The sequence below is a fragment of the Hylaeus volcanicus genome, chromosome 8 (genome assembly GCF_026283585.1).
Source record: "Hylaeus volcanicus isolate JK05 chromosome 8, UHH_iyHylVolc1.0_haploid, whole genome shotgun sequence".
Taxonomy (NCBI): Eukaryota; Metazoa; Arthropoda; class Insecta; order Hymenoptera; family Colletidae; genus Hylaeus; species Hylaeus volcanicus.
Window position 1 is genome coordinate 17,495,298 of NC_071983.1, and position 13,833 is coordinate 17,509,130.

The window sequence follows — 13,833 nt, forward strand, 5'->3', positions numbered from 1 at the left end:
CTTAGTTCTATGTGTTGTCAGTTTATTCCCCACCACACAATTATTTTAAAAATTGCTATATTTCATAAGTTTGTAAAATAAACTTTGCTTAGAATTCGGCTCTGTGCCAATTGTATCGCGTGCCATCGGGGATGCGCGTGTCATAGGTGTGCGATTGGATTTATTCCATCGCTCTCGGTAAGAAAGACTGTTTAATCGCAACTACGAAGCGGGGGGTTACGTTAGGGGACAATTAGAAAGCGGGATTTCTAAAGATTAATGTCAGGGGTACGCGTAGAACACGAATCGACTGACAGCAACCTCTTCAGTCGCGGTATGGGGTGTCGGTAGGAGGAGGACGGAGGGAGGAGGTGGAGCAGCACCAATGTGGATGAACAGGGTGCTCCGTAACGGGGAGAGCACCCTCGCTCGAGTCGGGTTGAAACGGCAAGGGTGGGGGATCCTCGTGCGCTGAGGATATACAGAGAATCCTACAAACTCGGAACTTCAGTCTCGACGCGACAAGCGCTACGTTCGCTTCGTGTTTACCCTTAGTGAATCATGTGTGAGAAACGTGGTATGTACACGCGTAGACCGCAGGTGCCTCTTCTAGTGGTGACTACTTTGTTAGTTGGTGTGCGCCCGGAATTAGTTGGTGAGTACAAATTTTTCGTTTCATTTCATTCCCGCCAAACGGCTCGCTCGTCGTCCTTTCGTTCAACATCGACGGAAGCTACTTCGTCTTGGTGTTAACAGAACATTGGGATCCAATTTAGGACAAGATTCTGTACGGTGTTGTTATCTTTATCGGTTTTAAGTTGCACCAGAAAGGAGCGCTCGAAGAGGGGGTTGTGTGCTTGTTATTTAAAAAAGAAAAACGTCCAACAGAATTTTGTTATATTAATCACGTTATTCTGAGTGTGCATGATTGGTTTTACAACAGGGAAATGTTCGGAAACTATAAGATGAAATTTGATCGTCGGTAACATTAATATTTAAAGAGCGTTCAATTCAATTCGATTTTTTAAGGGATTTCGCGATTTAAGCGTCACACTTTGAAGCCACGAAAAATGTCGATTCCGGTTGAAATTGTACAAAACGTGTATGAATCGTTGAAGTGTGAGTTTGAATACAGTGAACGTAGATTTTATTTTTATTTCGTGTTATTTGTTTCGCGTTTCCACTTATGCGAAGCACTAGTCCGTAAAGTGTAAAATGTCTTAATATTTATAAATGTCACCATGATTTTATTTGCTAAAACTTGTGTCAAATATTTAGAAAGCTTATTAGTTACATACGGAATGTTAATTTGTTCATTAATCAGAAATAATCGTTAGTCCTATAAACGTTACTTTTCATAACATTTTAAACATACTGCACGTGCAAATTAAGAGGTGCATTTAAAAGTATTATAAAAAAACTTGTGTTCGAAGATAGTTGTGAATTGAAAACCACTTAAAATTTTTTTTTTATATTAAATTTAGTTCTATCGTGGATCGTGTTTAACTGAGGTTTGTTAATGATAACGAATTAATGAATATTTTAAGTGTTCCCAAAGACGTGTATTTATTTTGGATAGTATACCATCCTTTAATTTTTCATGTTATATTCAATTTACTTCCATCGTGGGCTGTATATAATTGAGGTTTGTTAATGATAATGAAGTAATAATATTTATGGTTTCGCGGTTAGCGAAAACTATAAATTGCTTGGCAAATAAGTAGGATAAGAGTGGACAAAAAACCTTCCATAAATTGGTTTTCCCGTATCTCTTCCTCACTGCCTACTTTATACCCAATTTGTTGCTTGAGAAGTCTCGTTACCATCTTTTTTAAAATTGAATTTTTAATTTCAACTTTTTCACGTTGTTCGAATAAAAATTATTCCATTTCAAGATTTCAAGTAGATATAAAAATCAACGAATGTTCCATTTTAAATAACCACCGTGCACTTGTATAGTGTCATCTTTTTAAATGATCGTTGCTGTCGTTAATTTTAAAAGTAGAAGTGTTTAAGTGCTTCTACTAAACAATTAATTTTGCTCGAGCCAACTCACTGTTATCGTAAATGAGCGACGGTTCCTTTCCAAATATTTCAATGTAAATTTCGTGTGATGCGGTCTGCGCTATTGTGCTAGTGTCAGAATGTCGGGTTTCAAGGTAGAATTACAGCGAGGATATGTTTGCGTAATTATTATCTACGACCACGTTCATGTAAGTTCGTTTTGTGGTTTAGAATGAGAAGTAACAAAAATGGAATGGAATGTTAGCGTTAGAAAAGGAAAATTTTGTAAAACCACCAGTGAACCACGAAAGTATTCGAACGATTAGGTTACTAATATATATTCTGTATACAAATAGAGTCTTAATATTTCGTTGGTATACCTCTAGCACTTATTACGGTCAATCAATTTGATTAGTGTACGTTGAATTTCATTTTAAAATTATTCAATCATTGACGATACTTTTGCTACAATTTTTAATGGAAACTATTTAAATGGGATTAAGGTGTATTGTATCGATATATTGATTTGTGCTCTTATAAGTTTAAAGATATAGTAACATGTTTAACAAGCATGTATCGTCGGTAGTTCTAGTGTTAACACTTCGTTGGAATTAATATGACGTACCTACTAAGTTGCCTGCCGATTCTTTACTACAAATGCTCAACGAGATTCACGTATGAAAGCGGTGCATTTTTATTGTGGAAGTGTTTATAAAATACGAAGTCCGATATATATTCTTTAAAAACAGATGCAATATGTCTCGAATTTATTGTCCTGGTAAATATAAAAATTTCCTGCTGGTCCTAATTTTTCTATACTTTCTTTTAAGGGGTAAAACCACTCTAGAGGCAGAAAAAAAGATATAAATTTGACTATCTATTTTGGGAGTGTGACAAATGGAATAGAATTTCTTTTCAGAGGGTTTATTTAACACATATTGAAGGACGGAGAACAATTTTTTTATTGTCATTTTCATACAAAATGGCGGCGATAGAGCCCGTCGTCGAAAACAGCTTCTTTGAAAACACTGCCACGGGAGGACGGATTTCTCGGCATTTATGAGTCATGGAACAAAAACTAAAGAAAATTTATAATCTATATACAATTGGCTTTGGAAGTACGTAGGGTTTTTCTTCTTAATCAATTTTTGTGGAATTGGCGCACATTTTTAAGCAGTGAATCGACTTTTTGCCCTAAAAATGAGCATTAAATTATTTATAAAAAAAAAAGTTTACATTCAATCAAAAAATGGCTACGTACTTCCAAAGAGAATATTGTTGTGAATCTACTGTAAAAATTTCAAATCGATCCATACAATAGTCACTGAGAAATGCGTCCTCCCAATTTGAAAAAAGTGGTTTCGAGAAAAACGAGTTTAAAGTTTTATAATCACTTTAATCGCGCTCTGAGGTGCTGCGGCAAAATCGATAATTGAACCTTTCAACATTTGTTTTTCACTATAAATCAAATGACGTATTATTTTTATAATCCTAAAGTATCGTTTAAGCAATAAAAAAAACAATCGATTTTTTGAAAATCCTAGAGTGGTTTTACCCCTTAAGTTATCCTTTAACACTCACACACGTTTATATTTATCTAATGTGCTGTCGATAACGACGAGGTTTCCCACGCCATTGATCCCCATGCATCCCCACGCCGCCATATCATTATAATGTAGATCCACCATCATGCTCCACAGTTGAACGTGAACTTCTAAGATCCATCTCTCTATCTGCATTTCTTGAAATTTTATGCCACACATCCGATTTAAATATATTAATTTCCCTCTCGTTCGAAAAAATAGCGCGTTTCCAAAAATTCTTCTGTTCACATATTTTTTAGCGAATTTTGACCCCTTCTGCTGATCGACATCGCTGACAAATGAACAATATAGTAAACGAAAATTTCCTTCGAGGAATGAGTCTTTGAAAATCATTTTTGTGTATTTAGTATTCTCTGAGAAAACCTAGGAAGAACTTGATATAATATCTAGAATAATCAGCGAATAGTGCAGCAAGTTGTGGAGCTAAAATTGTTGCGTCCTTTTTTACTTCGCGAACAACTATATTCTCTTTCCTGTTCGTTAATTTCTTGAGTTGGCCAGGACGGACTTTATCTTGAAGAACTCCAGTGGTTTTTAATTTGTTTACTTTGTAGTAGATGGTAGATTCACTTCTCCCTAATGATTATGCTGTGGCTCTTGCCTTCGTTATGCTACTTAATTATTAATTTTTTTATTATTGGTAATCCATGTTTTTCATACTTTTAGACACATCATTGATATTCAGTCAGTCTCATAAGTATTCGTACTCTCTATGTCCATTGAAGAATTTGCGTAAATTAAAGTTTGATGTTTCCAAGTAAATGTTTCGTTATAAATACGTACAAGAGTAAACTTTATACATGTAGATATTTATAATGAAATATTTATTTGAAAACATGAAACCTATAATCTAATTTAGATAAATTTCTTCTGTCGACATAAATGGTACGAATACTTATGAAACTGACTGTAAGTTTTACTATTATATACAAATTTTTAATATTAAACAAAGGAAACGCAGTATGTGCGTTTCGTAAATTTTAATGGTTATTTTGTAACTCCATCATTCGAAAATTCTTTTTGTGTGGGTTTCATGCGTCATTACAGGAATAAAATTATTTTTCAATTTGCAATGTGACTAGAATTTGTTAAAAAATATAACAATGAGTAATGACAGTCAGAGAAAGATTTGACACAGTACGTAATAAATGGAATCAGGTTGCAATTTTGATGTTACCCTGTCGACTATTTCGGTGTCTGTTGACACAAATACCATAATTACGTAACAGAGCACAATTTGTTCCCGCTTGTTTGCCATTTTATTTGGTTTAGGATGTTCGCTGTAATGAAGGTTGATCTGTTGTATGAAATTTAATACGTGTTACCCAGTATGCAATAAACTTCTGATTACGAGAATTTTTCGGTTTCGTAAAAAAAAAGGTGAGAGCATGTGCAAGCGTAACGTCGAAATATTGAATGATTAAATTTGTATATTTCACTGCATCGCGTACTCTTCCTTTCAAAGACACTTTTAACGAATAACATGAAACATGAAACATGAAACATGAATTCAATAACATGAATATTACTCACTACGATGCAAAGCATCTCGATGAAGATATTAGAAAAATATGATAAATTGTATTGAAATTACTACACCGATGTAAAAAAGTTACCGTTATTAAAGGTTTTTCTCAAGATGGCCTTAGGACTTTATAATAACAAAATTCGCCTGTCACTTTCGTTTTAAAAATAGAATGCATTCCATACCATTTATATTTGATTATTAAAAAGTAAATTGTCAAATTCCGTTTCGAAAACACTCTTGTAGTAACTAGACAGAAAACAAATGAAGTAAGAAATGTTAATGGTTTATCAGACAGCTATACGTAGAATCTATTGTTATTATTAGTTTGTAAAAATTTATAGCGCAGCAGATGGTTTTTTTTTTGTTACATTTGTATATTTTAATTCCAATCGACCTTGAAAACTGAACCGCACTCGTTATCCAATGTTACGCATTAATCTTCGATGTTGAATCCATTAAACTCGAAAATACGATGGCTTTATGGGTGTATTAAACTGTTAAATTGCTAACGCTTTAAGCGGGATTAAATACGTAATCCTATTAAAAGTAAAAAAAAAAACAACCGTTGTGATTACACCAGGCGAATGTAGAGTAGGAAATATCAGTGAAAATACTGCAGAGCAGATTTTGCTCGGTATGATTGAAAATTACTCCGCGTCGATGGATTTCAAGAGAGGCCGGGAAACCAATTTGTTTGTTCAGGATCAGTGTTTGACCGGACCGAACACATTTATTACGCAAGCGAAATACATGGCTCGTTATAATTACCGTCTGAATTAATTACTCGTTCCGTATGAAGCATTGGCTGCCGCACAGTTCTCAATGGAATACCTGTTAAGAAGTTGAAAGTATCATCTACGCGCATAACCGGCCGCAAATTTAAATGTTAATTCACGTCGATTTATCAAACCCTGGAACGTGTACCAGACGAATTTGAATTGTAAATACAATTAAACTACGGGACTAGAAGTTTTTTTACCGTATAGAGACAAATTTTTTGTTCTGGAGAAGCGTGATTTTGATAATCTAAATAAATCCTTCGTTCAAATTAACGCAATGTTACTCGCAAGGTAACTTCTCCGCATTGTTACCAACAATTTCAATGATACTTGATGATTGTGTACAAAAGAGGACAATTATGATAATGTTTCAACAGTTGAATGGGAAAATATATTGTTGTTTGTGTTGTGTGTTGTGTGTTGTGTAGAAAAGAGGAGCTGTGTAAAAATATCATCCCTGTATTTTTTTTTTTGTGTATTTAGGGCGGTTTGACTGTAAATTGACCTGAAATTTTGTTGTAAATAAAGAGTGAGAGTAGTATTATTCAAATGATAATAAATAGTGTAGGATGGTTCAGCGAAAACAACGTAAGTTTTATAGAAGACTTTATTAATAAAAGTGGTCTCTCTGGAGTCCGAGCTAAGACTGACTTTGGCCTTTTCTCGGTTCTTCTTAAATACTGATTCACACATATATTTATACATACGGACATACATACACACAAACTCGGTAAACTGGAGATGCAAGCCATCACAAGTTGTGGTCAAACATGATGTTTTGGATTTTGGAAAATTGATTTCCAAAACTTTCGGAAAGCTCGTTATTTGCTAACACGCGCAATAACCAGGCTTAACAAAAGACATTTTGAATTAATGTTTGATCGAACCGACCAAAAGGTGGCAACATGGGGATATTGTTATCGCACTGTTCACCTCCTCTACATCTTCAACAAGTTCCTTTGTCGGACTTGTCTGAAGTTTGAAGAATACACTGTATTTCCCTCGCTCGTTAAGTTAAAACAAAACTTGTTCTGACTTAGTTAATCGTATATCCTCAGTACTCGTAACAAGTATTTAGTTTCTTAACTATTGGAAATCAGTCTTCTATATCGTTGCGTCCTCTTCTCTTTGATTTTCGACCGATTGCCGCATGCTACCTCATGCTTTTTTTGTGGCGTAGTTTGTGATTCTTCCATAATCTCAATATGTATGTATATCGTGACAATTTTTTTTTGCATTAATAATAATCTTGTGAATAAAGTAATGTTAAAATAAGTGATCGACAGTTTTGAAGACATCTGTTATAAATAAAAAAAAATAAAAAAAATCCTAATAGTGCAGTTTTCGAGGAAAACTGGCCTTTCTTCATGTGCACAAATAGGGACATTCACCCTAAACGATAGTGTCGGTAATTTTTAAATTTTGTGTCCTCAATTATGGACGCCAGGTCTGAAAGGGTAAATCGTTTCTTTTCCATGGCAAACAATACTTTCTTATTTATTATTGAGATAATACGATCTCATTATATGCTCCCATTATTATGTGAATTATGAAATATTATATAAATATAATTCATAAAACGATTCTATTGGATAAAATAAATCTATATATGTATATGGTATAAGAATGGAGACCTTAATTCACTGACATATCAACGCTCAGACTAAACCCTTGAACCTAGGAAGCTGAAATTTTGCACAAAGGTTTCCTTTATAATGTATACAAGGAATAAGAAAGGATATTTCGAAATTCAAACCCTAAGGGGGTAGAGAGGGGTTGCAACGTTTGCATGAGGAATATTTTATTTGTGGTCGGATTTACTGGAAACTTGCTCTTAATGCTCTTTGATATAATTGATCAAACACCTATTTCGGTATTTTAAAAAATTCAACCCCTGAAAAGGGGAAAAATTGAAGTGTCTGTCTGTCTAATCCCCACGACTACTGAACCGATTTTACAAATTTTTTCAGTAATAGAAAGGTACAATATCGCTGAGTAACATAGGCCAGGTTTTATTTTGATAAAAATACGATTTCAATTTGAAATTTCGAAATTTGTAAATAAAGTGTGACATTGTTACATGTACTCACAATGAGAAATATCGGTTGAAACATCTGTGTTACGGAAAACAAAAGACAGTCACCTACTGATTTACGAAGGAACACGCGGTTCAACAGTCAGTCGAACGCGAACGACATAAAATAATAAATAGTATTCCACGCGGGTGAAAGCGCGGGACACAGCTAGTTTTGTATAAAACTAATGTTATGAAAATAAACAGTTCTATTAAATTTAAGTACATATACATATGTATGTCCAAACACTACCGGTCGGTAAAGTGTTAACTATCTTTTAATCATTTTTTGTATTTATCCTGTATGCAAAACGATTGTTATAATGTATACCTGTTTTCGGTTGTTTAGCATGACACGAATTAACGTACATGGTAATTTCTTGATTAATGGTCGTCACAATGATGGAAACTGTATATGGTAGAAATATTACAATTGTCATAGTACCACGGTAATAATTATCCAAATAATTATAGATTGATCTTTTCTTGAATCCTGAAACTAATGAACCTAATTATTCGGTTGCATTCAGATATTTCACTGTAAAAGTAGCACGTAATTGAAAATATACAAATATAATTTTTTTTTAATTACTTTATTTAAGGTCACACCAACTATAAGGTTATCAGTGACCACGTCACTGATTACAATTCAATTATTATTTATTTAACATGTTATACTTTAATTAATATCTTGACTAATTTGAGGAATTCGTTTCTGTTGTTAAGGATTGTCTGCATACTATATAAATGTTTAACACGTTCACGTGACTGTGATTTAGTTAAAAAATATAGTATTTTGTTCGTAAAGAAAAACAGAGAAAACGTTACTTCCACATGTATATGCTGAATCCTTCTGTAGCGTGCAACTTGAGTTCATAAATTTTGGTCCTTACTAGGTTATGATGATTTTATGCTTGTAACGTAGAAAACCGTAGTAATTAATTCAGGACACTTTGGCCGACATTGGTGTCGATTTAAAGTCTACATTCGAATGTAACGAGTATAACGAATATGACAGTCTATGATCAAAAATACAGTAAATAAGTGCGTTCTTTATGAAATTATAAATGAAAATTATATTAATCTACAAACAAAATTGAGCCGTACCATCCCGAACATAATACGCGAGTTACATGAATATGGTTCGTAGATTTAAGAATTAAACTAGAAAGTTCAGGTCACATTGGACTTTTGACGCTGGTTTATTTATACGCTGCATAGAACAACGTAACAAAACGTAACATAGCGTAATGCGAGCCATTATCTTGTATTACGTTCCATGCTTCTCTTGGAATAAATTATGTTTGCATACATCGTGTGAGCACAGGTATTACACTGCACTATACAATAGAATAATGTAATATTTCGCATTGGAGTAAAGTACAACGACATTATGTACTTCAGAAACGAATGTAGTATATAATAAAAGTGAAGACAAGCAAGCTACAAGTATGTTTGTCCTATTGTACGCTTTAAGGGTCCATTGTCTGCTTAAGGTGGTTCTTCCCCAACTGTACTAGTCAAAACAAAACTTAAATACAAAAAGTATTAAAACGATATATTTTCTATAATCAAATTCTTAAATTATTATTTGATTATGATTTTTAATAAAAAAGAAGTAGAATCTGATACAATTACAAAGTAGTAGTTGTGGAATCGAGCACGCGGCAACTTCGCATTTCAATTTTCGTCAGATTTAACAAAATTAAACAATTTTTTCAAAATACCGCGCAACGGTACATTAGTTGGCACGTTCCCGAGACAGAAGTCTGCATGAAAAAATATCGTACTCGACTTCTTTTTCTAACGTATATTGCTCTGGTACTAAACGGACAAGTTTGCCGAAATTGAAATATGTTACTCCACGATTATCAATTTACTTTCCATTCATTTTTGGTTTCGATCTGCATTGTAGAAATTGATGTACAGTAAAAAGTATCATACAAAATTTCTTTTTCCGTCGGCTACCATAAGCCTCCTGTCACATGCGACGAAAAATCACGAAATTCAAGTGATCATATCTAGCAAACTAAACGGTAAATTGAACCCATAATTTACACAGACGTGTATTAAGATGTAAATTTTAAATTTTCAAAGTTATGAGACGATCTGATCTGTTATTATTTTTGACCAAACCACCAAACCACCTAATTTATTGACCTTACAGAGGGTGTAGAAAGTATTCGTACACCGATCAAATTCCAAAAAAGTATGTAAAAATGTAATTTATTAACTTATTTTTTATAAACAATGACATTCTATATATTCTCGGAAATCTCTAGAATAGATAGATTACAAAAAAAAAATAGCTATTTATGTAAGTTGCGAAATTAACAAGAAAAAGACAATTAATCGATAGAAATATTGAAGCAATAAGTATTCCCACAACTGTTTAATTTTTAAAGCTTCATTAAAAAAAAAGAAATTTACATTAATTTATAAGTATATAATACTTCCTTCGTGGGATTTCCTTTTGAATTTATAATTATAGTAACTTTTCTAAGCATTAAATTAAGTAAATTATTAGTTATTCAAAGTGGAATCTTTTACAATTCCTCTATTAGAACCTTTTTTAAAAGTACTTTACTGGAAATTTGATGTTTTCTAATTCGTACGGAGCAATAAATTAATGTGTTTACTTTACGAACTCTACTGTAAATGGTTCGTCATAAGAATTGTAAAAATACTTATTGCTTCTACATTTTTACCCACTTTTCAAATTTTTTTGTTAATTTCACAAATTATGTTAACTAGTAAATGTTGTTTGGACTATATCTATCTTAGAGATTTCCGAGAATATGTAAAATATCGTTGATTATAAAAAAAGAAGTTAAGACACTACAATTTCCCCCAAATTTTTGGGGGACGAATACATTCTACACTCACTATATGTACCTATAATTTATGATACTATATTAATTGTTAATGACAAGAACAGCTTCGTCGGCTATAGTTCAGATACATATAAACGATACATGGATTTATTTTTTAACCTTTTGAGTGGCAGAGGAAATTTTCATACATATTCGAGAAGTGCCAGACAATTTAAGCAAAGATGTATGATTGTAAATAAAAATGTATATTTCGGTCAATTTTATTTTAAGGTTAATGAAATGTTTACACAATACTAAAGCTATTACACGCAGTACTGTATTTGAAATAAAATTGAAGTGTATAAATAAATCTATGTGCATTAGATGTTGACGTTATTTTAGTAAAGCAAAATTGATTTTTTAACGAGTTATAGCACTTACAGCTTCGAGCTGCGATATATCGCTCTTGGCTCTTTTTGCAAGTGTATGGAAGAGCGATATATCGCTCTTTGGCACTCAAAGGGTTAAATTGCAACTTCTGGATGTACTTCTGTATTCTGAGATTTTATTGTTAGAATGAGTAGATGTATTATTTTCGTATCGCATCAATTCGTCCATCTTCGTTTAAAAGAAGTTGTAACTTAGCCCAGTTTCTGGAATCGACCTGTATAACCTTGTCACTCTTTTCAGTGCTACTTCGTCTTGAAGACGGATGACCGTTCTACATGTCTCCACTAAACTTAGTTATAGGTATAAAGTTAGCCGTATAAAATTTATTAGGATCTCGACAGTTATTCGCGTATTTAATGTTTACGGATTGTGGTATTATTACAGATATATTACGTTGTCCAGAAATTTCGTGACACTTTTTAAGAAAAATTCAAAGGCACATTTGAATTTTAATATACAGCATGTCCCACGTAACACTTTTCACGATTTTTCGAGTACTTGATCAGTTTTTGGTTAGCTATACATTGCTTTTTTTAGTACTGTCAAGGTCATCTTCATTTTTTTAAATGGCACTGTGTATTTTTGACTTAACTGTAATATGGTCCGTGTCAAAACGTATTCAATGACCTAGGTATCGTGACCATGGGATGACCTTGAAGGCAAAGAAATGAAAATTTCAACAAAAAATGACAATCTGCTTGAATGGGTGATAATAACTTGTGTTAATTATTAAGACTCGAAATTACATTCAATTCAGCAAGCTTGACTAAATGTATTACTAGAAACTTATCTGAGCTGCACTTTACTTTGGCGGACCTACAATTTTTAAGTTTCTTTTACATAATTCTGTAGATTTTGTCGAGAAAAATCCGGAAATGCTAGTTTTAAGGCGAAGAATCCACTAGTTCACAAGTTCACAAGTTATGAGCAGTTAAAAGTGGCATTCTACCATATTTGACTGACACTTTCAACGTCATATTGTCTTGTAGCCATACCCTGTCGGTAAAACAGATTCTCGGTGGTGGCGGACTACATTATGTACTACTTTTATATTGTTATGCCTATTTTGTAAAACTACCATATTTCGAACTAACAGAGTTGGTTTGGGCCTATTTTCTCGGGGAGGGGGTGCAGGGGGGGCTTCGCAAATAGGAAATACGAATTCAACTTTTGAATTGTCTGACAAATACGGTAAAAAGGTTCACATTTAACTGCTCATAACTTCTGAACCAGTGGGTACCTCGCCTGAAAACTTGCATTTTCGGATTCCACTCGCCGAAATCTACAGGCTTATGTAAAAAAAAACTTATAAATTTTAGGTCCGCCAAAGTAAAGTTTAACCCTTATCTGCGAACTGTCGACAAGTCACAACAAAGAATGAATGTTAACATCCATATTATGGCTTAGCTACATATTATGGTGCGTTTACACGCTCAAGCTATTTGCACAAATCGTCTTGCACGAGTAAATCGTTGTGTGTGAACGCAGCCATGAAGTATATGCAATCTAAACAATTTGGCTTGAGTAAATTCTGTCCAGACAGAAAATCGGATTGACGTTGGTGCGTCTAAACGATGTTCAAGTCTCAGTTACAGTGTCAGACATGCGCATTCGTCCAGATTTTCCATTTCGGACACAACAGACTACAATTTTCGGGGTTCCTCACTTCACAATTGTCCAAACCGCACTGAACATGTGAACGGCAATATTTCATTCAGTTCATTTGCACAAATTGGCTTGCGCAAGCCGGCTTGTGCAAATAGCTTGAGCGTGTAAACGCACCATTAAGGTTGTTCGTGATTAGAACTTAAGACAGTTCTTCTGTTTATTCTTGACATGTCATGGGAGCAAATCGTAGTATTAACTTGTAGAAAATGTATATTCTAACAGCGAAATGGTTGATTGTTGCTAATACATGGTGAATGTACAAAAAATGGACGTGAAACAGCAAATCTACATTAGTACATAAATCTATACGCTGCAACGTACCCTGAGAGGCATAAACCATCTGCACAAACATTCTATAATATTGAACAAAATTTACGAAATTATGGAGAATTTAAAAGGAAGAATTTTTTGTTGATATTTTCATTTCTCTGCCTTCAAGATCATCTCAAGGTCTACACTAGGTCGTTGAATTCGTCTTGACACGGACTGTAATACTGTTAAGTCAAAAATACAAAGTGCCATTTAAAAAAATAAAGGTGATCTTGACAATACTAAACAAAAATTTTCTTTTTCGAATTTTTATTATTGCAATGTATAGCCAATCGAAAATTGATCAAAATTTATTTAAAATATTTTTTGTCAGATTATCGCACGTACTCGAAAAATCGTGAAAAGTGTTACGTGGGACATCCTGTATATTTATTGAATTACGTAGGTACCATTTTGCTCTACAACCTTTCCATCTTTAAAGGGATGCAGACATGTTATTTGTTTCCAACCGTTCCGATATATTCAGACCTGTACCAACTACCAAAAACCTACATGGACTTTCCAGCCAACCCAATAAATTAAGTTAGTTTTAGCCAATTGTATGGGTTATGAAAATTTGAAGTCGATAAGTTTATTACATTTTAACCCATTCGAGCACACCGTG

General features: G+C 33.5%; 1 protein-coding gene across 3 annotated transcripts in view; it reads left to right on the forward strand.

Annotated features, from left to right (window-relative positions):
* The first annotated feature begins 494 nt into the window (after positions 1 to 494).
* Positions 495 to 13,833, forward strand: part of LOC128881344 (limbic system-associated membrane protein-like) — a 457,278-nt gene continuing 443,939 nt past the window's right edge. For 2 of the 3 annotated variants that reach the window (XM_054132294.1, XM_054132293.1), the window contains exon 1: positions 495 to 634. In XM_054132294.1, coding sequence (XP_053988269.1) covers positions 541 to 634 — 94 coding nt within the window. In that variant the 5' untranslated portion in view covers positions 495 to 540. The remainder of the gene's footprint in view (positions 635 to 13,833) is intronic. The other variant, XM_054132292.1, reaches the window with a different exon arrangement.